Below are 25,398 nucleotides of genomic sequence, written 5' to 3' on the forward strand. Positions count from 1 at the left end.
GTCATTGCTTAATAATAACTAAAAAATATCATTCATATTTATATTTTGTGATTTACAGTTAGCATGTATTGATGACCATGCGTAGCACAGGCCATCTCCGTAGTATATATATATATTTGTGTGGAAGACAACGGCAAGTTCATAGGTTGCCATCGACATGTTACTTTCTTATTTTATTGTTACATTTTTACGAGCCAAAAAATAGTTTTTCAATTTTTGGTAAACAATACTTGTTCAATTGATTAGTCATTTCACTAGTTAGGGTCATTTTGTCATTCTGTATTAGGTAGGAGGCAATATTTTTATGGGTAAATTAACCTTACAATGCGAGTCTTTTACCTTTTTTTTCACGAGGTAGAATAATTTATTTTAATTTCGCCAAATAACACAATTTTTTAAATTTTCTTCCCAATATAGCATAATGTCAATTTTTATTAAAAAAAATGTAACAGATGGATGGCATGATACCATTTCCCTTCAACTTTTTTTTTTTCTAAATTTCTAAATTTATTTTTATTTTCTGAAATAAAAAATATTAATCAACAGGAGTTCCGAGTGTCCTACGCCACCAGGGACCGATGAATCTGGCCGTTCCCTTCTGAGAGTGCAACTGCGGACACGTCGCTGTTCATTTTCGAAACTATTATCACTGAAATTTACTTTATATTTTAACATATTATTATGTAGAACCAATGCAAAATTATCACCTTATTTAGTCCATATCCTCATTTACAAAACGGGGTGAACAGTCACCGGAGAAATTCTTCATTATAAAGGCACCGAAAATCTTTCTAATTCATAAAAAAAAAAAAAAAAACACAAACTCAGTTACTTCCTTGTACTAACATAACTTAGACAGGAAAAAATCCATTTTATTCACCATCCATATGTTGAGTAAGTTATCACCTTACGTAGTCCAGTTCCTAATTTACATTGCGCAGGGAACGATCACCTACGAAATTCTTGATAACAAAGGCACTGCAAATCTCTCTAATCCGTAATAAGATACAATCTCAGTGATTACTTTGTACTAACATAACGTAGACAAGAAATACAGTTTTATTCACATTGGATTGGACCACCTCCTCTTCACCTCAGTTTTCCATCTCACCTCCCTAAGCTTCCCGTCCAATCCGTAATCCCTCTCCATTACGAGATTCATCCCTTCCTCGGAGTACCACCCCACCCCGACGCAGAGGATTCCCTCTTTGTTGATGTCTACGTATCCCGTGACACCTCCAGGCAGCCACAGGATGGTCACGTCTCTCATGTCCACCATCTCCTCCTCCCCAAAACAGACTAGATTCTCGGGAAGGCTCCTCTTCTTCAGGGTCTCTGTGCAGAGGTACACGTACGGAGTCCCATTCGCCTGTTCCTCAGTCACGGTCTCGTCCTCACCATATATGGGAGTAGTGCTCACTTCAAACACCTTCCAAGACCCGATGAGATCCGACGGCTGCGTCCTCTTCCGTTGTGAGAATGGCTCTGCATTGAACTCGAGATTGCTGCCCAAGGCACTAAGCAGCATTACTGTTACTAACATGTGCCAAGCACAGTAGAGTGGGATGGACTTCAGATAGAAAGTGAAGATTGCCTTAACACCCTAAATAATAATCAAGTGGAATATTTGACCCTTAACATCTGTCCAGAATGCATGTAGAACCCCAACTTATATGATTCACCTAAACCAAAATGTACATCCCTAATCCAACATTTTCAACAAAGTATATTCCAACAAGTCAAAAGCCTCCTGTAACAAAGAGGAGTGTAACCTCAACGACTGCTCCTATGGATAGTTCCGACTTAATATTTACTCCTTCAGTAAGTTTGGCAGAAAACCCCCACAATAAATCTCTAAAAGTATAAGATCATTCTCATCCAGAAAAAGAGAAAACAAGAGAAACAAAATATTGATATTAAGTATATTATACCATGTAAAAAGGTGGCCATGCTTCACTCTACTATACAAGATAAGTCACCGAATGGGCATTTTAATGAAATGTACCTCTGGACCTGAAGATTTGATGGACTGACCCACTCCTCCTCATAAACTGCAACTCTCATTATCTGAATGTCAGCACCACCATTGTTGAATTCAATAGTATGGACTATTCGTAGTCTCTTGTGGCAGCCCTTAACCAAACACTGTCAAGGGAGAAGAAGGCACTTTAATCTATTGCAAGAGCAGAAGTAAACATTGATTATTTTTTTGCACATCCTCCTCCCATACAGGTTACTTCATACTTGCTTTAAAAACAAAATAGCAGGGCCGATGATGTACCATATTGTGCCATATTTAGGACTAGTTTCAGAATGGAAGGAGCAACAGTTCATAAGATCGGATCATTGCACCGTTTTCAAACCAAAAATTGACTAAGAAAAAGGAAAGATGAAAAAAAAAAGGAGCAGCTAAAAGAAAAGACCTTAAAAATAGAAGGGAGCTGGTGGAAGGAAAAGATGGTGCTCCATAAACATTGTCAGATCAACTCTGAATAATAAATTATTTTCTTTAAGAATGCAATTTGTTCTTGAGGTAAATAAATTATTTCATCTTCACTCATCCCCACTCAAAAAGCTATCCAAAAAAAAAAGAGAACCACCCCACTTTAGTTTTTCCTTTTCTTTTTTTTGGTTTGGTTGAACACCCCAATACTTTGCTCCTTTTAGAATTGCCCCACCCCACTATTATGGCCAAGCTCACTGCCACCTCATCCACAGAGCTGGAACCAGCATGGTCGGCGTCGACCTAGCTTCCAGCCAAGGTGGCTGGAGTTCAATCCAACTCAACCCCCTTGAAACTCAAACCAAATGGGTTGATAAGGGTCAAGGGCAATTGACTGTGGCCCACTCAGCTCTAGACCAGGTCAAGGTGATGGGAAGCTGCACAAGACTTGCTCTATGGCAGCAACGGCCAGGACTGAGCCACCTTATCCCAAATTCATGGAGTTCATGATGTGTTTGAGGTTGGAAATGATGCTTGAGGCAGGTGAGAGAGGAGGCAGAAGAAGAGGGACACGGCCGTGGAGTTGGGATGCAAATAGGGATTCAGGGGAGGGGATATGAGGTGGAGGTGATGAGAGAGAAGGTTGGGGGACGAGCACCTGAGAGAGGTCTGAGCACGAGAGAGAGAGATGCAGAGGAGATATGTCACAGTAAGAGAGAAATTGCAGTGCAAAAACTTGTTTGAAAAACTGTTAAGCTGCCATAGGACCTGTTAGTTTTTTTCAAAATTGCCCACCCATATGCTTCCACATAGATCAAATCTGCAAGAGAGTTAGGTTGGCCCCAGCCTCCTCCAGCCCAAACAGGGTAGCCAGTCTGGCTTGCCACCTCCAGTAACCTGATCTGGGCAGGAGATGACCAGCACTGAACCACCTCGGTCCCTCTCTAATCTTGATCAGCCTAGAACCGATTGGGGGTATATGACTCGAGGTGATTCAGCTCCAGCCAGCTCCCACCAAGACCGGGTCTGACTGAGTGGGAGGTGGCGGTAACTGCATGCCTTATCCTAGAAATGGGAATAAAGGAGGAAAAATGATTTTTGCAAGGAAAAAAATTTAGAAAGCTATTAAGCTATGTTGCAATTTATTAAAAAAATATGGAATGGAAAGAAGATAGATGAGCGGAGCTCAACACAAATGGACCTCAACATGATTAAGAAAATGGCTTAAGACCCAAGATCTGAAAAATTGTCTGTTATGAGATATTCATGAGGCGTATTCTTAGCAGCTGTGTGTTTGAAAGAAGACCGTGTCACAAGTCCAATGCCTAGAACCTTGAAACAAGAAACTAGAAGTACATATGCGCGCGTATTTAAGATTATTGGTAATTCTTTGAATTTAATAAAGCTCAAGTTGTATGTGGTACTAAATTAACTGTCTAAATGATTGATTGAACTGCTCAGGTGGGAAAGTTGAAATTTTCTCTCTCTTCAGCGTTGCTGTCCAAACTTCCAACAAAGTGTGATCCCCAAAAAGATTTTATATTTTCAATGCCAAATTGATCATGCTAATGTGTAAATGTAAACCGTGATATGTTTTACACTTATTTTCTGTCTGCAGACTGTAAAGCACATATGCGGAGCCATAAAATTGGGAAGATATGCGAAGCCATAAAAATGAAACAAGTTTGAAGATTTAAGCAATATTGACAGAAATGGCTGATAATTTTAACAATTAGACAACATAAGGATCAAGGTTAGCTGGAAGAACACAATGTATGGATATTATTTTTTCCAAGGACATAGTCCAGCTTGAACATACACTGACAGGCAGTACATGAACAACAGAAACTACAACTTTATACGTATGAACTTACATTGCAAAAGTATGATCTTTGAAGACACATTCTTGATTCAACAAAGAGAGCACAAAGAGATGAAATTTGCAACTTTGTTTCATTATGGATTAACCATTAGTGTGACTACATAACCCAAAAATCATTTTGGTCGAGATAACTGGGAAGATTTCTCCAATTTCCCATTTTTCTCTTCTTGGAAAACCGAGAAGATAAAAAGAAAACTCTTGGATTGCACTCCGTGAAACATGCCACAGTCCAAAACATCTAATGAAGAGCAAGCCAACAAGTTTACTTCTTATTTCCATCATCAGAAAAACATTGACAAATAAAAATATGGAGAATTTCTCCTAATTCCGCAGAATCAAAAGAGCTTCAATGATTTATTGCTTAGAGCAGATCGCGGGCTCTTGAGTTTCTTATGGCATCACAAGAGCAACATGAAAATGATGGGCTAAAAGTTCTATAGGATTCAATTGGAGCAAAATTCCAGGAACTTACTTGTTCAAATTTCAAGGTGGGCGTTACATAATATTTGGAATCATCAGTCTCCCCAACTGGAATATCAACTGGACCCCTAGAGTAAGATCCATCCTGCAGGATATGCAATGGTGTGATCAATGCACCGTCCATATCCTTTCAATGAGGAATCCATTCACATAGTGGCCACTCATAATGTCAAAAGATGTGTCACAGAATCCTTAGTGTGTCTCTTAACAGCATGTCCATCGATATTCACTTGCAATGCGTATCTTACCCTAGAAAAGCAAACCATGTTGGAGATTCTCATAGTTAACATCAAGCTTGAACCAAGGACTTCCTTATTTGGTGAAAGCGCTTAAAAAAAAGGTTAGATCTGAAAGAATCCTTCGTACTGCAAGATAATATTAAGTGCCTACTTGATAAACTTAATTAATTAGAAGTTATTTATAAGTAGTTACATCTTTTCTAGGGATAGTTACGAGTAAGTTACATATTTGCAAGGGACACCAATGAATGACAGCAATGGACAAAGAGATCACAGGAGATATTTTATAAGAGTATGGATACACCAATAAGTCAAATATTACTTATTTCATTAAGTGTTTTTCTATTCCACTTAATGAGCAAGAGATCACCCAATCATCTTCCCCTGCCACGTTCCTCCCATTCATTTTGGCCTATAACTAAGTTGTCACTAACTTCAACAATCAACTGTTATCAAACACAATCAAAATTTTACATGAAACAGAAGACCAATAAATAAGAATTACAAGATTAAATGACCAATCCACTTTTACCTCCAAAATATGAACTGTATGTTCCAACCAGAGAAAAAAAAAAAAAAAGGTTAACGTAAATTGCACATTCTTGTTGACGCCTATGATCAACATGGGTTTTTGAGTCAATTTTTTCACCTCATTCTGCGTTTTTGTCTTCATAGATATAACATTAATTTTTATAATGCTCCAATACATTCTACAAAAGAAAAGACCAAAAGTGACAATCCACTTATAAAACATTACAAAGAATATCCAACAACCCAAGTCTCCTTTTTGCAGCACAAATTATACCACTTCATGACATATATCAGTAATTTTAGAAAATATGTAGAAAATGAGTTTTTTTGACCCGTCCCGTACACGGGTTTTATAAATAAAAGCTAATAATATATAGAAGATTGAAATAAAAACTTATAATAATATAGAAAATTGAATGTACGCCTATAAAATAAGAAATTAAGTTTAATTTAGACATTGGATTACTATGTTATAATCAAATATATTCATAATAATAACAGAATCTTTATATAAATACAACAAATAAATAATGGGCATATACTTATATTTGTATATTTATTAGCATATCAAAATTTTAAGAGAGCAACACTCCAGCTTTCAGTATCTTGCAACTTGCACCTCACTAAATTTAACACGTATTGCGTTTTCGGTATTAGTTCGAATCAATAGAAGGCTGCACTTATATTCACCTATGAAAATTGGATCATTCATGTACATATATCAAGTGCCTACACGAAATCACTCATAGGTTATAAGTAGATCAATGTGACAGTTAGATATCATACTATCAGATTTTGAAGTGAAAAATCCAAATTATAGACTATAATATTAACACAATAAAAAACATTACTGAAATTTAGTACTCCATAAATTTGACGATAGAATTCGAAACTCTTAGAGAGTACTTTTTTAAGAAATTAATTCCTAATATCATATGATAAAAACAAATGAAAATTACCCATCGCCTCATATTGCCCCAATATTCTTCATCAAGGATGTTGATGAGCTCCCAATAATAAATGTAATTTATTGAAAAAAGAAAAGTAATGGACATTTAAGAAGACATAAAATTATCAGGTTACCATAACACTAAAATAAAGGACCCATAAATGTAAGGATCCAATATATACGGATGCATGCTAATTGAAATTAGAAATTAGAAATTAAATTGCTATCATGAAGTCATATTTATGCTATTTTAGTTAGCAAATTATTTATAATTAGATAAAATGTCATTTGTGGCCCAAAAAAGTTAATATGTCATTTTACCATTCTAACCTTATTTATTAGGTCGTTGTCAAGTTCTTATATATATAGATGAATACAGTCCTAGAACATTCATACACATATATTTATCAAATCCTCAAATGAAAAAGATAATCATAAGTCATGTGATAAAAGAGCTCATATACCAACACTTTGCTATTGTAGTGCACTCTAAATCTTTCACATTTCCAGCATCCTTTTATAATCTGTAGAAGTCAGAGTCAGAAAATCACAGAGAAAATCATTACCTCAAAGAAAACAAGGCCTGGCTCATTGCCCATGACATCCTCCTCCATCACGTCACTCACTCCAAAGTCAAAAGAATCAAATTTTGGAAGAGTGGATTTCCCTACACCTTCCCTCTTCATCCTTCCCTTTGACAAAGATGCACCTCCATTCTTATAACCACCGCTATTATTTGTGCCATTTTGCTGCGATATCTCACCATAAGGATTTAGGGTCACCCAGTTTATCTTCCTGTGTATCTGCGATGCTAGTCCTCCCTCTGATGGGTCTGACACAGCCTTACAGCAAGACATGGTATAACAGTCATACAGTCTCTCATTCTTATTTCCAATTTCTAGTGGCTCCATTTCAGCAGTGATGGGTGAAAATATTGCTCCGACGCCCTTCCAAATCCCACTAACGCTGCTTGCAAATGTGGTCCATGCTGGTTTTATCACTGGCTCCTGCAAGAGAAAAACTGAATCACTGAACTTTTTTTTTTTTTCCTTCAGTTGATGAAGGTATCAATTGTATTAATAGAAGCTCCAGGAGGGTGGAAACCCATATACAACGATATACAGAAGATCTACAAAAGGAGAAACCAAATCAGAAATGAACATTATTAACCAAACATGAAGACTAAATTAGTTGCATTGGTATTACAATTTACATGATAGTGGACCACAGCTTTCAAGGTTAAATCAGTTCTATTCATTTCCCCAAATTACAGAATCCCATATAGTAATATCTTCCCAGAAATTAAGATGGCAATCACACAAATCACAGCCACATTCTTCAGATGAGCCATAAGTTCTTAGAGCATTGTTAATGAAGAAGACCAATTAAATTGTGGCCATGGTTAATGCAAAATAGTTAATAGGTCACCCAGAAAGTGAATGGACCCTATACGGTAAAAGATAAAATAACAAGATGATAATTGAATACATTCAAATCACTCTACACCTACAATGAAAAATCCAACTCACTCATCAGATTAATTGAACAGGCAGTAATACAAACTTGACCAAATAAAATGTTAACATAGACATTAACAAGTCCTTGCTCTTCATATAAACAAATTTGTTAGACGGCAACTATCATTGTCCACTAGACTTAAAGATTTAAATAATGAAGTGAGGAGAGAAAGTTACGTTAAAATTACACATTCCGGGGGCAAAAATTTTCCAAGCATGAGCTAGAAGTCATTGGAAGAATCATGCCCAGAAATACAGAACGTATCTTATTTTCTTTCATGATCCACCACTTCCTCACAACAACGATAAGATCATCCCAAAACATAGAGAGAGAAGCTGCTCGAGGTGGCGAGCAGTATTTAACGCATAACGCGGCTCAAACCTCTCAAGATAACGTAAACCAATATCTATCGAATGGAATTGCAGGTCACTATGTGAGCTCATCAGCTTCCAGTGAAAGCCACCCAGAAGCACCTATCTATCTCTGGTAGCATCTATTGCGGACGCCGATCAGAAGGATATTTCCTACACATTTATCGTACAGAACACACCGAATAACATAGCAGTAGATGATTCAACACCAGACCCAAAAACATCAAAAAAAAAAGTACATGTAGAACACAAGCAAACAACTTTTTGAGTTTCAGTTCCGAGACTGATGGATTAAGGAGCTACCGAGGAATGACCTGAGTTTGTAGCACAGACTCGACTTCCATGAGCATGGCACCGGACACCATGACTCTACCGTCCATTCCCCGCTTCCCCCGCACGACTCGGCGACCTTTCCTCCTCCCCCGATGCCTGGACTTCTCCCTCTCCCTCTCCTTCTCGGCGAGCTCGTTATCGATGCTCCACACATTATCCTTCTTCCCCCTGCCATCGACCCTCCCATCGGCGGCGTGGCCTTTCCGGCCGTCCTGGGTGACGATGAGCTGCCGGCGCCGCTGCTTCCCCGGGTATGTGGGGTCGAGGGAGGAGGGGTATGGGGAGGAGAGCGAGCGGCGGAAGGCGAGCAGCAGCTTGCTGGGTTGAAGGGTGAAGGAAGCTTTGGAGAGCTGCGGATATGGAGGAGGAGGAGGCGAAGGCGAAGGCGAAGTAAAGCTCTGCATTTTTCTCCTTTTTCTTTTTTGTATTTTTTCTTGAATGAAGTAATGCTCGGTTTTCAGTTATCCATTTTCAACCTCTTTTTTTTTTTTTTTGGCCCCAAAAGATTTTATTTTGTTATATTTTATTACCCGTCCATGAAATTGGGCTATGAGGCCCAGCCCAAACATGTTAGAGGCCCATGAAATCTTCTTGTTACAAGGTTGTGCAGTCTTGACAAAGAGGTGGAGTAAATGGAGAAGTGATCGGTAATTCTTCTTTTTTATTTTATTTTTTTTAGAAAAAGAAAATATTAAGCTTTCGTTTGGTTGTGAAGTTATGCACGACATTATCGATGATGAAATATGGAGGTAAAATGATAATAATAAGAAGAAAGAGAGGTCACTGAAGATTTAAGTATTTATTCAAATTACAAGTGACATAAATAGATGTTAATTGACGGACCCATTTAAAATCTGTTTGCTTATTTTGATATGGGTAAAATTTTGTCTGTACAATTATTGGTGTGCTGACAATGTGGGGGAGAGATGGAATCCCCAATGAGGATGTGTAAATGTAACTATGGGTATAGCTTTAGAATACCCTAAGAAAACGAAAGTAAATGAGGGGAGAAACAAGAGTCTTGAATTTGTACGTGTAAATGTAAATTTAACTTCTAATCAAATGCGTGTAAATGAGTGGTGGCGCATCATGCAAATGAACTCGATTTATTTAGCAGGAAAATTTAATGTCAAGGACTATGATTGAATTGAAAGGGTTTAATCGCGTGAACATAATAGGCAATATAAATGAAAAATGCATGATAGATAAACTAAAATAACCAAAGAGAATTGAAAGTGCTTGATGGAACAACGACGTAATAATTCATACGACTCTATATTTGTATGAAAGTACATTTATTTAAGTTATCAGCAAATTGTTTTAAAAAAAGAACAAAATAATTAATGAACCATAAAAGAGGTTATAATATTTGATGCCTTATTAAATATTCAAGAGCAAGGAAAGGAGCCAATGATTAATAGGAGTAATTTTTCTTTTCTTTTTAAAAATAAAACTCTGGATTTGAAGACGCGTTCGTTGAAGATACCCATTCCCTCATTAAAAACATTATATATATATATATATATACAACTCTTCTTTATTATATTTTGTACTGCGAAGACCAAATAACTGGGTATATATGTCTGAATCCATTAAATAAGTAGACTAAAATATAGGTTCACCTAGAAATATTGATAAAATAGAAGGTTACACGTAGGATCCGCTGCTCGAAGAATAGAAAATTGCAAATCCTACCATGTAAGTACCATGGCACATGCGAACTAATAATCTATTAAAATTAGATTATATGATTAAGATACTTAGAAGAGGAACTAGCCTCCTTTTCATGCACGATGCATTGATTAGAACCACAACAAACTAATTCTACTCAAATCATGTGAATGATTTATATTTGAGATGGTGTTGGATACCGGATTTTGGGCCTAATATGTTTGAAGCCGTGAGACCCATCGCGAAACTAATGAGGCCTAACGTGGCCCGGCCTAGTCTCCTTGATTTATGCGCAATGGCTTTACTTGGGAGTTAAGTAAGGTCATATATCTTTCATATGTTATCGACTTATAGAGGTTGAGCCAAGATATCGGTAGTATACCAAATTGGTAATGTGATCTATTCCAAATTTTCTATATAAATATTGAGGCATGAGCTCTTATTTTTATGACACCTCTCCTATTTTTTCTTTACACATAAGACTCAAATTGACTTGAGCATTGGAGAGAGAAATCGGGACGCCACCCCAATTTCCCATTTTGTAGGTTGTTCGAGGTGTTTGTGGTTTTTGATCGTGGAATCATCATCAACCACATGCACGTGGAATTCATGAGATGAAGACCCGATTTTGGGGTCCCAACAGATGGTACCATGAGTAAATCTTGAATTTTGGTGGATCTTGGTCAAGCCTGAAGTTAACTTCGCAGCCGATAAACTAACAATGATCGAATGGCGTCAAATATGATGAACTTTGCCCCTTCTCAAATGTAGCATGAACGTTACTTTATATATATATATATATATATATATAAATATGAATTATCATTTAATCCCTAAATCTATATCATTCATCAAATTTTCAGTTAATTTTAGGTGACATAAAAAATTAAGAAAAAAATTGAAGAAAAATAAAATCAAATAATTTTTTTCTGAAAATAAAAAAGAATAAGAAAAATTAAATTAAAAATAAAAATCAGTTAACAATTAAAAATAGGAAAAATTCACGAAAATACAAGAAAAAATGGAAATATCTTAAAAATTCAAATCAGAATGAAATAAATATAAAATAAAATAAAAAGTTCAGATAAATACAGCAAAATTAGAAAATAAAATCAATCAAAAAAATTTTCAAATATAAAGTTGGAAGATAAAAGATATTTAGAGTGATTTTCAAAAATATCAATAAAATTGAAAATTTAATAATCTAAGAAATTTAAACCCAAAAAAGGAAAAATAGAAAACTTATCTCTGTAATCCTATCATTATTGCCTAAAGGGAAATAAATTGTTGGGAACGACGCGTCGAAACTATTAGCCTCAATGAAGCCCAACGGGTTCGTTAGTAGCAGGGAATTGTAGAGGCAAAATTAATTTAGTCATTTGGAGCTTGTTGCACTTGATTGAGAATGAACCAGCGCCTTAATTGAGGCTAAGTCGTAGGAATGAGCCACATTGAAGATAAATTATTGAAATTTTTATCTGGATCTATTCACTACAAGAAAATATGTCTTTTGCTATTAAAAATTTGATCACACAAGATGCATATATGGTCAATAAAAGTAATAGTGGCCAAAAGAAATTTGATCACTAGCTATCACTAAAACCTTATGGCTAAATAGTAGAAATTTTCATTGAAAAGTACGATATCCAGTGGCCAAATTAAATAGACACTGATAGCATCAAAATAATAATATTGACAAAATATTTAATTGCTAAAATTTCAAAAGCAATAATTGAAAGGATATATAAAGGATAAGCAAACTTCAAAACGTGACGACCATTAGGGGAAAATTAGTTGAGTGATACAAAATTTTTTAAGTTATAATGTGGATGGTATAAAATCTATTTTATAATAATTTTGTACAAAACGTATCAAATTGTTTCAATCAAGCCCAATCTTAATAAAGTTTTGTATTTATTTGTTATATCATGTTAAAAATTTGAGTTTATGTGGATGTGACTTGTCACGTCACATATCATGTCAGAAAGTCTTGAAGGCGTTGGTGGAAATAGGAGATTTGACTTAATTGAAATAATTTGATTCGTTTTATACTAAATTATTATAAAAAAATTATATACTATCCGCATACAACTTAAAAAAGTTCATATCACCCAAGTGATTTTTCCACCATTAGGAATTGATGTAGTTCTTACTCTTCAATACATAGTTTTGTATACTGGAGTCGTGAACTAACCGACAAAATAATAATTACAATAAAATATTCCATGCATTCAAAATGTACACGAAAGCATTCAAGCTTCAACTTGTCCGACAAAATGGATCACATTGGAAAAAATAACAATAAACTTCTATTTATAAATAGAATTCACAAAGAAAATCGGGCATAATGATTTGAATCTCATCGTACAAAATAATACTAACTAATATTAACATATATAAACATATCAAATTACAAATAAAAATAAAACTAAATCCCGTGTTAGCCAGCTGATATGTGGTTTGGCATTATACAAAAGAATATTTATTAGAAAATAATAAACGGCTCTTATATTATGATATTTTTGGCAAGGAAATTCATTTCATGAGAGGCATCCTTTTCATAATATTTTAAACAGATACTTGGAAATAAACCATAGAATGACGATCCCATGCAGATTTTTCCATATTCTAGAATTGAAAGAGTTGCATATATTCAAGCAAGAAAATTTGGAAAATTTACAAGAATATTAACTTTTTTTACATATACTCAAATCATATATTTTTAATATATCTTTGAATTATATTGATAGTTAAATAAATATTAAATGGATATTAAATAAAATAATTAGTTACCCATATAAAATATTTTTTTGAAAAAAAATTACCACAAGACACTATTTTTACTAAATTAGGTTCACATAAAAAGTAAAAAAAAACAGTAATAATTGAAAGTAAAGAAATAAAAAATATTATTTTCAATAAAGAAATGTATAAGCTCAAGTTTGCATATATACACTTAATGAATTTGCCTAATGTTAATGATTAAAGAAATAATAAAATTTAAACAAGAGAATTATTAGCAAAATTATCACTAAACTATTTAAAATTAAACTAATATTATAGGAAAAATAAAATTATTTGTTATAGTTGAAAATTATAAAAAAATGTTAATAATTACTATTAGAAATAAACTTGCGCAAAGCACGGGATACAACACTGGAATTCTAGTTAATCTAAATAACAAATAAGTATATTATACAACAAATAAGTTCTCCTATTATATATACAACTCCATTTCCATGTAAAAAATTAAAATTTTAGTAAAAGTGACTATTCTTACCGAAAAATTGTCGAAAGGTTTAAATCAGGTATTCAAATAAGAATGTCGCAAATTTTTATTTTTACAAACTTTAATTTATTTTATGGACAAAAGTAAAACATTAAAACCACTATTAGTCTATGTTAAATGTATTAGAAATTATTGTTTAATAGTAGAAATTAATTATTGAAAATTCTTATTATTCATAAGAAATAAATTCATCTTTAAAAATTGTGAGTGATTACTATATGCAATCAAACCCATGTAATGAACGGGATTGAAAACTAGTATATAGTGAAATTAACTCGAGATCAACTAATGCAATTAAATGTAGCTAAATTCCTTAATAGATTACAATTTGAAGAAAATAATAAAAGAATGATAACTAAAAATATTAAATAAAAAAATAAATGAGACTTGGTTCCTGAAAATATGTAGGTTTAATTAAATTTTAAATAAATTTATTAGAAATAAACACTAAAAATTATAATCGAGCAAAAAATTCAAAAAACCAAACGTAAAAACTCATAACAAACATCTCTCTACTCAAGAAGTACTACATGTTTCCAATATTTTTTCTTTGTTTCGAAATCACCCCCGACTCTTCGGTCATCTCCTTGGGCATATGCCGTTTTTATAAAACGACGACTCCTAATCAACGCAAAACGCAGACACGAGCGTGCCCCTTCTTAAAAAGACGACTCCTAATCAACGAAAAACACAGAGACACTCCCTGAGTGCCTTCCCGTCCAACCGCCAATAATGCCTCTTTACATGAAAGGCTTCCGCCACGCTTTCCAGTTTCTTCTCCTTCCTCCGGTCCCTCTTCCGCTTGCTTTGTATCCGCAAGTTCTTATTCACACTTGTTAGTTTCTTTGTCGTTCCTCCAGTCCTTCTTCACGCACGGGGCCGTTTGGATTCAGAGTTAAAGTTACTTTGATTTTGATTTTGATTTTGATTGTGGAAAATGACAAATGAGATGTGATTATAAATTTGACTTGGAAAACGTGTATTTTTGTTGTGTAGTGTGTTGAGTTAAAGTTAAAGTTAAAGTTAAAGTTAAAATTAAATTTCTCTCAATCCAATCGAGGCGTTACATTAACGTTTTATTGCCTCCTCTCAGTAGGTCCCACTCTATGCTGTTCATAGCTTGACTCTCTTGGTAATGGTAATGATCCTCGTTTTCTCACTTTCTCTAAGACAATTATGGCCACGGTCTACTTCCACTCTCGATGATGACGGTGGCTAAGATGGATGTTGCTATTTTTGGGAGAAATATGGGAGAAGAGTATTTTTGGGGATTTTACTCTTCCGAAATTGTCATCTTAGAGTTTGTTTGGGAGTGCGATTTAAGGTTTCATAATCACTTTTTTCTTATAATTTTGATTAGATTCGGTGTTTGGTGAGAATTTCCGAAACTATGATTTGAATCGAAATTGCGGTTATAAATGTGATTTCCACAAGTACGTTAATAGATGCTTATGAAATCTCTTATTCTATTTCAAGTATTAATAGTTGCATTTTATTTACTTTATGCATTTTTAAATTAGTTTCCTCTAAACACTTAATTTTTTCTAAAATCAACACTTATTTTTCAACAATTTTATTTTAGTAATTTTTCATCAACAACATCACTCCCACCCCAAGCCTTAATCCACCTAGCAACCCACCTTACTTTTTTTTTGGTTATAAGAAAGGCACGCCAGCCTATTATAATGAAATAGAAATCATAATAGCTAATAACGGGATTTAAATAGTCCCATTGAATATCGAATATGAAACCTCCTGATTACCCGATGCTGGCGTGCACCACCTAGCAACCCCTCTTTACCCAATGAGATTGCCATTTTAGCAGTAATGTGGATGATATTGCCATTTTAGCGATAATGTGGATGATCATACACGATGGATCGTCAATGTGTAATCCAATAAGGCAACATGTGGTCCCATGTGATTACGAGCAATTTAATGGATCTTCCCATACCAAACGCTTATGGTTTGCATTTGTTGAATCTTAGGTCACGGGTCTGTTACTGTAAAGAGGTGCTTCTTAATTGACATCGAAGGTGCCGACGAAGGCCAATATGATAACTTGATGTCTACAAACGCTAATCATTTTAAGCAGAGGAACGGGGAAAAGGAGAGAAGCAACTAAAGAAGGGTGTGCGATAAATCGTGCTCTTGCGAGAGCGAATAGCATGCACGAGCACACTCATGGTCACCGCAAGAGTCACATGCACGAAAAGTTGCCATCAATTTTGCTAAGGACGACTCGTCGGGAGACCCATGCGCGTGTGGACCCAAATTAAACACCACACTCTCCTCTTTTCCTTCTCTTTTTGGGGCCTATGTTGTCCGCAATGCGATTGCAAGTGAGACGAGAGGGCAAAGTACACACAGACATCATGCCCCCTGTGGGGCCCACTCAAAGCAAACATATACAATCAATGAACTCTTCCCTTGTTACCTTTGCCCCCACCGGCTTGGTCTCTTTGGCAAGCATCCCATGTGAGTGGGCTGACTCCCCCGCCCCAACCAACGACGGATTTGATTCGTTGGTAAGTTGATAATAAGAAGTAAGTCAAGTTCAGGACTCGATTATTTGGAGGTCGGCATTTGGAATTTAATGGCGGGCCCCAAACCGTACAATATATTGTCCGATGGACTAGTCGGTTGTTACAGCGCCGGACACCATCGACCAAAAAAAAAGAAGACTCCCCACCCCATGCTCCTCAAGGGCAATACCGTCATTTCACTTACCGATTGTAGCATTTGGATTGGTCCCTCTACTTTCAATCTTTGATTTGATCGAGTCAATGCATGATTTGTTAATCTGTTTGGTCCTTCTATGGCATGAATTATGTATTAGGATTTGAAAAGGCTCCTATATGCAGGGCACGTATGCACACGTTCTGCCTCTGTCCTTTCGGCCTTCTCTTTAATTTTTTTATATTTCTAGTATTTAATTAATGTTGTTCGCGTTCAGTTCAGATTACGACTATTAAATGGTAAGAACTAAATTAATATATGAAAGTGCAGTGTTGAGAGCGGTTTTGATGGTAATAAAAGGTTGAAAATGAAATTGATGACTCGTCAAGAACGAAATTGATGGTTTATTCGTGTAAAATTTTTCTATTTTCTATATATTTTAATTTATAATTCAACTAGTTATATTCAATTATCGTGTATGGTATGAGTGTGCATCTAGTGATATAATTCAGGAAATATCCAAACATGAAAAATTTCTGGAAAATCTTATAAAGGAAAAAATGAAGGACAAGAGGGTGAAGGACTATAAAGCAAAGTCGAAAGCTATAAGGACTGAAGTGAATCTATAAAAGTTAGAGGGACTAAATTGATCTGAAGAGTGGCAATGCCCATTTCCGACTTTGCCCCGGCGTTGGGGGTGGGGGAGGCGGCTGCCGCTTTGATGCCCGCTCCGTTCCCAAGCAGTGGTCCTTCGCCATCACTGCCGCAATCCGTCACCGTCATCCTAGCTCTTTAATTAAACACTCAATTCTAATTAATTAATAGCATTCATTTGTCAGCCCAGAAAAAGAAAATAGCATCCATTTGAATTTATTTCAACATTTAATATTTTTTAGCTGTCTGTTATTAAATTTCTTTCATCAATTAAGAAGAAAGTTTGCCAATCAACATGAAATAAATGATGATTTTTTTTGGAAATGTGCTACCCGATATTCGAAAGTCCATAGGTTCCAACTAATTTATATTTCGCCCAATAAGGGGTAAAATTTTCTGATCGTCGATTTTCATTTATAAACTTTAATTCTAGATCTTATTTAAGGGAAAACAATTATCGAACCACTTGAATTCACATGAATTTCTAATTGAAATAAACAATAACTTTTTAACGCATATGCTATAACAAATTGAGTTCCATGTGAACATCGTTATTTGTACTGTAACGATTTGAAATCCAATGAGAGTACCTTGCGTGATGAACTTAAGGTCGAAGAAATTAGTATATTAGTGGAGAATATCCGTCTCTCCAAAAAAATAAAAATAAAAATTATTTTTTGAGTTAAAAATTGAGGGAAAAAAAATGTATTGTAATCTCCGTTCCCCTCAAACAAATCGCTCGCCACGTCCCTTTTCCCAAAGAAACGAACACATAACTCCCCCCTTACTTAGCAAAAAAACCATACTCCCTCCTTCCCTCCCTCCCTCCCTCCTTGCAAACATCCCATCGCAGAGAGAGCCATTTCTAGAGAGAGAAAATCTCAGTGGGGGGAGAGAGAGAGGAGACCGGGGAGAGATAGAGAGAGCTCTCTAACTGCTCAATGGTGTCCCCCTCGCAGATCTCGAAACCCTAGCCACACTTCATTGTCTCCGGATACTCTCCCGCCCTCTCCTCCTCTCTTGCCACTCGCCGGAGCTCCGTCTCCCTATCGCTGTCCGTACCTGTGCCTCATTGTCAATTGGCGGGGCCTTGGGCGGCGGGTTTGATTGAATCCCCAATCGGCTCCGCTGGACTTTGATTGCCTTCGCAGGAGCTCGGCTGGGGCAATCGAGGAGCTCTATTTGTCGTTTCTTGTCTCCACACTAGCTGGCATTACGGCGTTTCCGATTTACGGATGTGATTTGGAGCATTCTTCCGCGAGGAGGCCGATGAAGGAGGTGCATTTCGTGTATTGAACTGTTCGAGCGGATAAGATGGATGACAGAGGAGGTTCGTTTGTCGCTGTCAGAAGGATTTCTCAAGGCATTGAAAGAGGCAACACCTGCCATTCAACTTCAGGTACCCTACCTGCCATTATACATTCCCTCTCTCTCTCTGTCTCTCTCTCTATATGTATGTGTGTATATATATATATATATATATATATATGAGCGGATAACTTGATATAAATGCCCGTCTCTATATATGTCCGGACGTATTCATTTTAATTGCAAGGTTTCGACGTTTCTTGGACCCTCCTCCTGTATGTGTCGTCGCAGTTAAGAGCTAGGGTCCTGGAAATTGAGATCGTCGATTTTGATGGTTTAAATATTTGTATATGTAGCTGTTCGTAGTGAAAGAAATATGTGCCCTAACTCCTCATTTGCAGAGGCGCAAATCTGTCTCGGTAGGCGAGCTTACTTCAATGAGTGATCTCTGCTTAAAACTGCCATTTTTGTTTGCAACTTTTGTGTAATTCTTCTATAATCTAAATCTGCAGTTCTGTTAGTGAAATAAATGTTCGTCAGCTTTTCCAGTCTGATGGGCCTCAATATTGCCACAGTTTCTTTCTATTTGACAGCAAATAGGGCTCCAATAGTCGACATAGCTAATGTGATGAAGATTTATAAACTATGACCGCAACCTGGATACCAGATAAACTTGAAGCGTTATCATTTTTCTTTGGTAGTCTTATACTTATATTGAGCCGGGGATGAGCTGAACCCTCCTTCCTAAAAGGTTTGGTGGCTTTCCATCCAAAAGGGGGGAGAGAGAGAGATAGAGAGAAGGTTTGGTGAGTTCACTAGCAAAGATTTACTTTGATTTCTAATTTGAAATTTTTGGGTACGTTGACTGTAGACAACTTCAATGCTGCATATTAATAGCTAATAAATCACTATAATCGTAATAAAATGAATTATCGCTGGTCAGCCTTGCAGTTTCTTTTTGGGGAATTGAAAGAAACTGTTTATGCAAGTTTATAATACCTCAAAAGGGTAATACTGATTTAATTATTGATGCTGTAGGAGAATGACCCTTTAAAGTATTTAAATTCGTGCTTATTCTGTAGCCTACTGAAGCTGATATTCAAGAGCATTAGCCAATGAATCAATTCAATAAATTTTAAAGGGAAGCTTATAAATGCTCACTGGCTTGTATACATCAACCAAAAAGAAACCAAAAGTAGTTACCAAAATAGAGAAACCAAAATTAATTGTTAAGCACAATGGATGATTATCAAACTTGTGTCTTAATTTGATTTCTGGCTCAGCACCTTATCTGAGAAGTTTATTTATGTTGTCTGTGGAGGAGAAGCCTCGATACTTTGTAGCGCATGTAAACATTTGAAGGCGACAAAGATTTTTACAAGACGAAAGATTATTACTTCCTTGAGTTGCTTGAGTCGTAATTTGGAGACAGGTTCTTGGTTGTCTATCTTAGCATTTTCGTTTTGTTACAGCTGAGGTTGTGGCAGGATCTGCAGCATGGCTTGGCCGAGGTCTTTCTTGTGTTTGTGCCCAGAGAAGAGAGAGCGATGCTCGTCCTTCATTTGATTTAACACCTGCCCAGGTACCTATCCTGTAACTTGATGAAAGTAATTTTCAAAAAATGATTAAATCATATCCTATTGTTTGAAGAAGAATTGTGGTTCAGTACTCCAGGTTATGGAACCTTTTGCCTGCCAATAAGATGTCCTGGTGGATTTGAGAACCTTGGATTTGTGATGAAAGTAATTTTCAAAAAATGATTAAATCATATCCTATTGTTTGAACAAGAATTGTGGTTCACTACTCCAGGTTATGGAACATTTTGCCTGCCAATAAGATGTCCTGGTGGATTTGAGAACCTTGGATTTGTGATATTTGCTCCTTATGTTTCTTTACCATATCATTTTCACTGGGCTGGTGCCATTCTAATTTGAGATTTCTAAATAAGATCAGTCTTTTGTCAAGTAAATTTTCTTTATATACTTGTACAATACAAATGGGCTGCTTCTTTGTATTGTATCCATACCTGTTTTTGCTCTATGATATCCTCTAAAGTAACTTCCGTATTTTTATCTAATATTAATTCCATTTTATGTATAAGATGATCAAGGGTGTACCATTGTTTGAGAAAATATACCTTGAATTTGATTTTGTCAGGAGGAATGTTTACAGAGGTTACAAAGCCGTATAGACGTTGCCTATGATAGTTCAACACTGGAGCACCAGGTATAGATTTTGTTCAAATTGCATCTGCTTTTGTGGACTTCAGATTGCTTCCAAGTTTTATAGGCCAATCAGTCAGTCTATCTGTATTGATTATGTTGAATCTTATTTTTGTTGCATTTGCACAGGAAGCCCTAAGAGCGTTATGGCATACTGCCTTTCCTGAAGAGGAACTATGTGGTTTAATATCTGAGCAATGGAAGGAAATGGGTTGGCAAGGGAAGGACCCTTCCACTGATTTTAGGTAAATTATGTGCAGTATACTGTGCTCCTGGTTGCTCTTTGCTTGCTAAGTTCTTAATTTTCAATTGTTAATATGCTAATTGCAGGGGAGGCGGTTTCATATCATTGGAAAACTTGTTGTTTTTCGCGAGGAATTTTCCGGTATCATCTCACTTTCAAAATGTCTATCTGTTGATTTTTCCACAACGTGCTTAGAGCCTTATATAAGGCATTCTTGATTTGACCCTGAAAGGCGGTCTTCCGATGATTTCAAGTGCTATGTCACCCCATTCTGTCCGTTGAAGATGGTTTTATTTTGGAGGGCCCTTTTTGCTATCTGTATTTCTAAGCTTACTTTATGGCTTGTGACTTGTTAATTTTGTGTTACATTATCATGTATAGTGCATTGACTATGAAGCTAGTTTGCCAGAATCTGACCGTGTGGTAGCCATACAGGTTTTTCTTCGATTGTGTTGGATTCTATAAACTTGTAATTTAATCGTATGATGTGGAGTATTGAAAGATGTGGATTGATGCTTATCTTTTCTTGGCTCCAATAAACATCCTTAGGAAAGTGATATAAGTTTTGGCCTCTATAAACATCTTTAGGAAAGTGATATATAAGTGTTAAATTCATCAGGAAGTAATCAGCATCAGTGTTGTTAGGAATTCCAGTTTTTTATTTTTATGCATTTGGGATTAGGATAGCATCCCGATTATCTCTTGGCTTCTTTTATACTGAAGGGCTTATTAGAAACTAAACTCATTCATTGTAATATACCTATAGGAATTCACAAGAAATAGTTTTGTTCCTGCATTTATTGTTTATCTGCCCCGCGGAAATTGAGCTGCCCACTGGCTTCATCATTCTCATTTTATGAGTCAAATCTATATGAGTTAGATGACCTTGATGGCTTGGATCTTTCCTGGTCTGATTCACTTTTGGTATATTTTACTATGGGAACATTGGCTAACTTGTCACCCATAAAGTAGCTATTTGTCATCAAGTAGATTAGAAGTACCGGGAGTTCTATTCATCAGGGTATTCCTTGCTTTTTGAAAAGTTCAATGCTTATTGTCTAATTACCATAAGGTATGGATAGCATTTATCCACTTTAAGTTAATGAATCTCTCAAGGAAATTGATGATTTTGATATCCTACCTTGATGAAGGGGGCTTGTCTGCAGTTTTTCTTGTTGAAGTGCAGCGATGTATTATTAATTTTTTAAACCAAGAAGCTAGTCATTGAGGTTGGGAAATCATGCAAATTGTCATTTTATGAAGATCCAAGCATTTGTTGCTTTGGTCGTTTTCCTCTGTGAAGTTTTGGTTTTTAGTTGACATTGGTGAGCCAAAGATGGTACCCAATGAATAACTGTAATACGTGCTTTTTCTTCTTCTTCTCCTTCTTTTTTTTTTTTGCTAATTAATGCGGGAGCTTTTATCCCTCATTCTTTTCATGTTCGCCCTATGTACTTTGAATTGATGCAGTTATTTTCTATAGAGATGAACTGTGGTGGATATTGTGGTCTATAATGCACTAGCTCCATGCATAATATAATAGATTCCTTGCCTTGCTGTGTTACGTTTTTCAATAATCTGTCAAAAGGGTGGGTTTTTGCTCATTTAATGATTTTGAACCCATGATCACAGAAATCCTTCCAAGATTTACTTAGAAAGCGAGAAGGAGATAGGTCAATGTGGGAATACCCTTTTGCTGTCGCTGGTGTCAATATCACCTTTATGCTCATCCAAATGCTTGATCTGGAAGCAGGTACATTATTTTTTCACTTCCCTTCACGCAAACGCTCCTATGAATTTTTATATGTCTCTAAACTGGTAAAATGAAAGCTAGATGAGGTGGCAATGCCTGTCTCTTTACATATTTAGAATACTCATGTTCTTGCCATCTGATGGCCAGTGCCATTCTTGGTAGTTCTAGCTCACAGTTAAGTTTACTTTAGGCAGTTATGTTTCCTTTAGGAGTTTAATTATTCCAGAAAAAAACAGAATGAGGGGGCGATGGAATTGAGGTTTTCCTGGGAAAGCCTTAACCTAAACCAATAATGATGGAAATGCGACGTGATCCTTTGTCTACTAGTTGGGTAGAAAGGATATGCTTTTTATTAATTACAATTTACTTGCATGTTTCAATCTTACAGTAAAACCACGGACCTTTGTTGGAGCTACTTTCTTGAAGTTTCTTTCAGGTAACATTCTAAGACCATTAACTTTGTACACTGCTCAATTGTTTCATCTTAGGAAAATGGTGGAAATATTTTAACCCATGCCTCATGTTGAGGGGGAGAGAGGCTGTTATAATTTTGATGATAGCTTAACTTAAGTGAAGAAATTTACAGTTTTGAAGTAAAAAGAATGGTTGACAACTTATATTTTGCAGTTTTTTTCCTTAACAACTACAGTATGCTACATAATTTGGAGGAGGATAAGAAATCAAATTTTCACACTAGATGGAAATGCCAAAGGAACACTAATAGAGTGGGCGGTTACTTTAACATCTTGAAAAGCAAATGAATGGAAACGACTTGGAACTAAAGTGGCTCAAATTGCTGTGCCATTATACTCTTGATGGATCAAGGATGGATGGGTTGAGGTGTTAGTGGGGTGCTGGAATTCTGATGGTGGCACGGTCATGCTAATGAGGTCTCTGTAGCATCAAAAATATATTAATGATATATGGAAGAGGCTTTGAAGCAAATAAATGGGACCATGTTTCTTTATGCTGTTGTATAAAGTACAATGAATTTGGAGATTATTGGTGCGAATTGTTATTCGAACTCAAAAGTACCTACTCTTTTTATCATGATTTCACAGATGCTCCATATATATATATATATATATATATATTTTCTTATGACCTATTTATGATTATTTCCAATCAGGCCCTTTTAGCTCTCTTACAAATGCTTGCTAGTAGTGGTGAAACAAATTTAGGAATTCTAAAGCACATCGTTCTCTAACATCCAAAAGGCTTAGTACTTCATTGGTGATCTCAAAAATGGAGGGAATTTCCACCTGTGTAGTTGAGTTCTCTGTAGTTTGCTGCAAGTTGGGAGAGTCCCTGCTATACATTGACCATAATCACATATCTCTTTTCCAAGCTTGGAAGTTCCAGTGCTGTCAAATATCTTTAGGTGCTATTCATTTCAATTTGTACCTGGTTTAGATCCTGGATAAGATCTGCACCAAGTTGACTGTTCGAGTATTTATTTATTTATTTATTGTTCTGACTGGTTTGCTTTTGCATGGGTTTTGCCTCTCGTTATGCAGAAAATGAACATGCCTTTGATCTTCTATATTGCATTACATTCAAGTTAATGGATCATCAATGGCTTGCCATGCGTGCGTCTTATATGGACTTCAACGTAAGCTTTTCCTTCATTCTAAAGTCCCCTTTCTAGAAATAGATGGAACATCGTTCCTATATGCTTATTGCATGGTCATGCATAGATGTATATAATAGTCTTTGTTGTTGTAGGAGTATTTAATTCGTGCTAAAATTTATACCTTCAGTAACCTACTACACATCATGTAGAAATGATCCTTAATTGTTACAGAAACAATGTCTTACCGGTTAGCCACTATATGAAGATTTTTTGATTAAACCTTTCAGTAATTCTGTTTCTTCATGTGCAGGCGGTAATGAAATCAACACGCCGTCAATTGGAAAGTGAACTCCTGCTTGAAGAGATAACGCGCCTCGAAGAATTGCCTTCGTACAAACTCCTCACACGATAGGTATAGGAGCAGCAGCAGTTGATGAGGGTTTCAGAGATTTCTCTTTTCTTTGCTCACTCGCTACTCCCCCTTTCTTTCTGCTCTTTGAAATCTTGCTAGATGGCTTTCCTTTTTTTCTGGTTGATATGGCATTAGCAATATTTCTTAAGCTTTTCCTTTTGACATCCCGAGTATTCCTGCTTAGTGCTTGAGATAAGTCTACTCATGTTTACGGGGGATATAGGTTGATGCATAAAAATGTAATTGCATGAGGTGATGCATAAATGACCCGATCATGGGTAGCTCGTATTGCGAATGCTGCTGTGAGTCAATTCCAATTCCATCTTGAGTATTATTTGAGTTGGTCTTTTACTTGGGTGCCTCCATGATTTTTACCCTTGGCATTTTGGTCTGATGTTTTTCTGGTTCAGACTGGATACAGAATTATGATTTCTGTCTGCTTGCTTGCGATATCCGAATTCAGTAAAGCCAGTAATACTGATGCACACAAACCATTTGCATTGAATGCCATTGATGATCTGAAGAAGTGCTTTTCCCGGAAAGTAGTCTGAGTTGCTCAAAACTAACAGGAGCATTTCTTGAAGTACGCATGTTGATGTTGAATGCCAATTGCCATTATCAAGGTGATGGCCTAGTGTTCCAAGCTTTATTCCTATGTAGTTTGATAATTCCAAGATTCCGGGTTCGAGTCCTTTCTATGCTTTTGTGTCAAAAACATTTGCTCGAAATGTATTCTTTGCTTGGCCTTGGCGGACACCGGCTTCTGTAAATTATATTAGGCTTTTGGTGGCATCGGTTCATTATGTATGGTAAGGTTGTCATCATTATTGCTCATCATTTTATTCAT

At 36.1% G+C, this 25,398-nt stretch overlaps 2 protein-coding genes across 8 annotated transcripts; one reads left to right on the forward strand and one right to left on the reverse strand.

The window, feature by feature from the left end:
* Positions 1–851: 851 nt before the first annotated feature.
* Positions 852–9,192, reverse strand: LOC116208237. 3 transcript variants are annotated; one of them, XM_031541580.1, is made up of 5 exons: positions 8,728–9,191; positions 7,091–7,531; positions 4,798–4,890; positions 2,006–2,145; positions 852–1,517 (listed from the first exon to the last, which is right to left on the reverse strand). In XM_031541580.1, exons 1-5 carry the CDS (start codon positions 9,148–9,150, stop codon positions 1,064–1,066), a joined length of 1,551 nt encoding a protein of 516 aa, XP_031397440.1. In that variant the 5' UTR covers positions 9,151–9,191; the 3' UTR covers positions 852–1,063. The 3 variants fall into 3 exon arrangements, with proteins under 3 accessions (XP_031397440.1, XP_031397441.1, XP_031397442.1); XM_031541581.1 differs by having other exon boundaries at positions 852–1,505; positions 8,728–9,190; XM_031541582.1 differs by lacking the exon at positions 4,798–4,890 and having other exon boundaries at positions 8,728–9,192.
* Positions 9,193–17,788: 8,596 nt separating this feature from the next.
* LOC116208196 (ELMO domain-containing protein C-like) lies at positions 17,789–24,904 on the forward strand. Of its 5 annotated transcripts, none has more exons than XM_031541505.1 (10): positions 18,550–18,622; positions 18,704–18,766; positions 19,820–19,929; positions 20,505–20,573; positions 20,699–20,814; positions 20,900–20,954; positions 22,446–22,566; positions 22,955–23,002; positions 24,084–24,178; positions 24,450–24,904. In XM_031541505.1, exons 1-10 carry the CDS (start codon positions 18,565–18,567, stop codon positions 24,549–24,551), a joined length of 837 nt encoding a protein of 278 aa, XP_031397365.1. In that variant the 5' UTR covers positions 18,550–18,564; the 3' UTR covers positions 24,552–24,904. The 5 variants fall into 5 exon arrangements, with proteins under 5 accessions (XP_031397368.1, XP_031397367.1, XP_031397365.1 ...); XM_031541506.1 differs by having other exon boundaries at positions 19,835–19,929; XM_031541508.1 differs by lacking the exons at positions 18,550–18,622; positions 18,704–18,766 and adding an exon at positions 17,789–18,438 and having other exon boundaries at positions 19,835–19,929.
* The last annotated feature ends 494 nt before the right edge of the window (positions 24,905–25,398 follow it).

This window comes from Punica granatum, chromosome 5 (assembly GCF_007655135.1).
Source record: "Punica granatum isolate Tunisia-2019 chromosome 5, ASM765513v2, whole genome shotgun sequence".
Lineage (NCBI taxonomy): Eukaryota > Viridiplantae > Streptophyta > Magnoliopsida > Myrtales > Lythraceae > Punica > Punica granatum.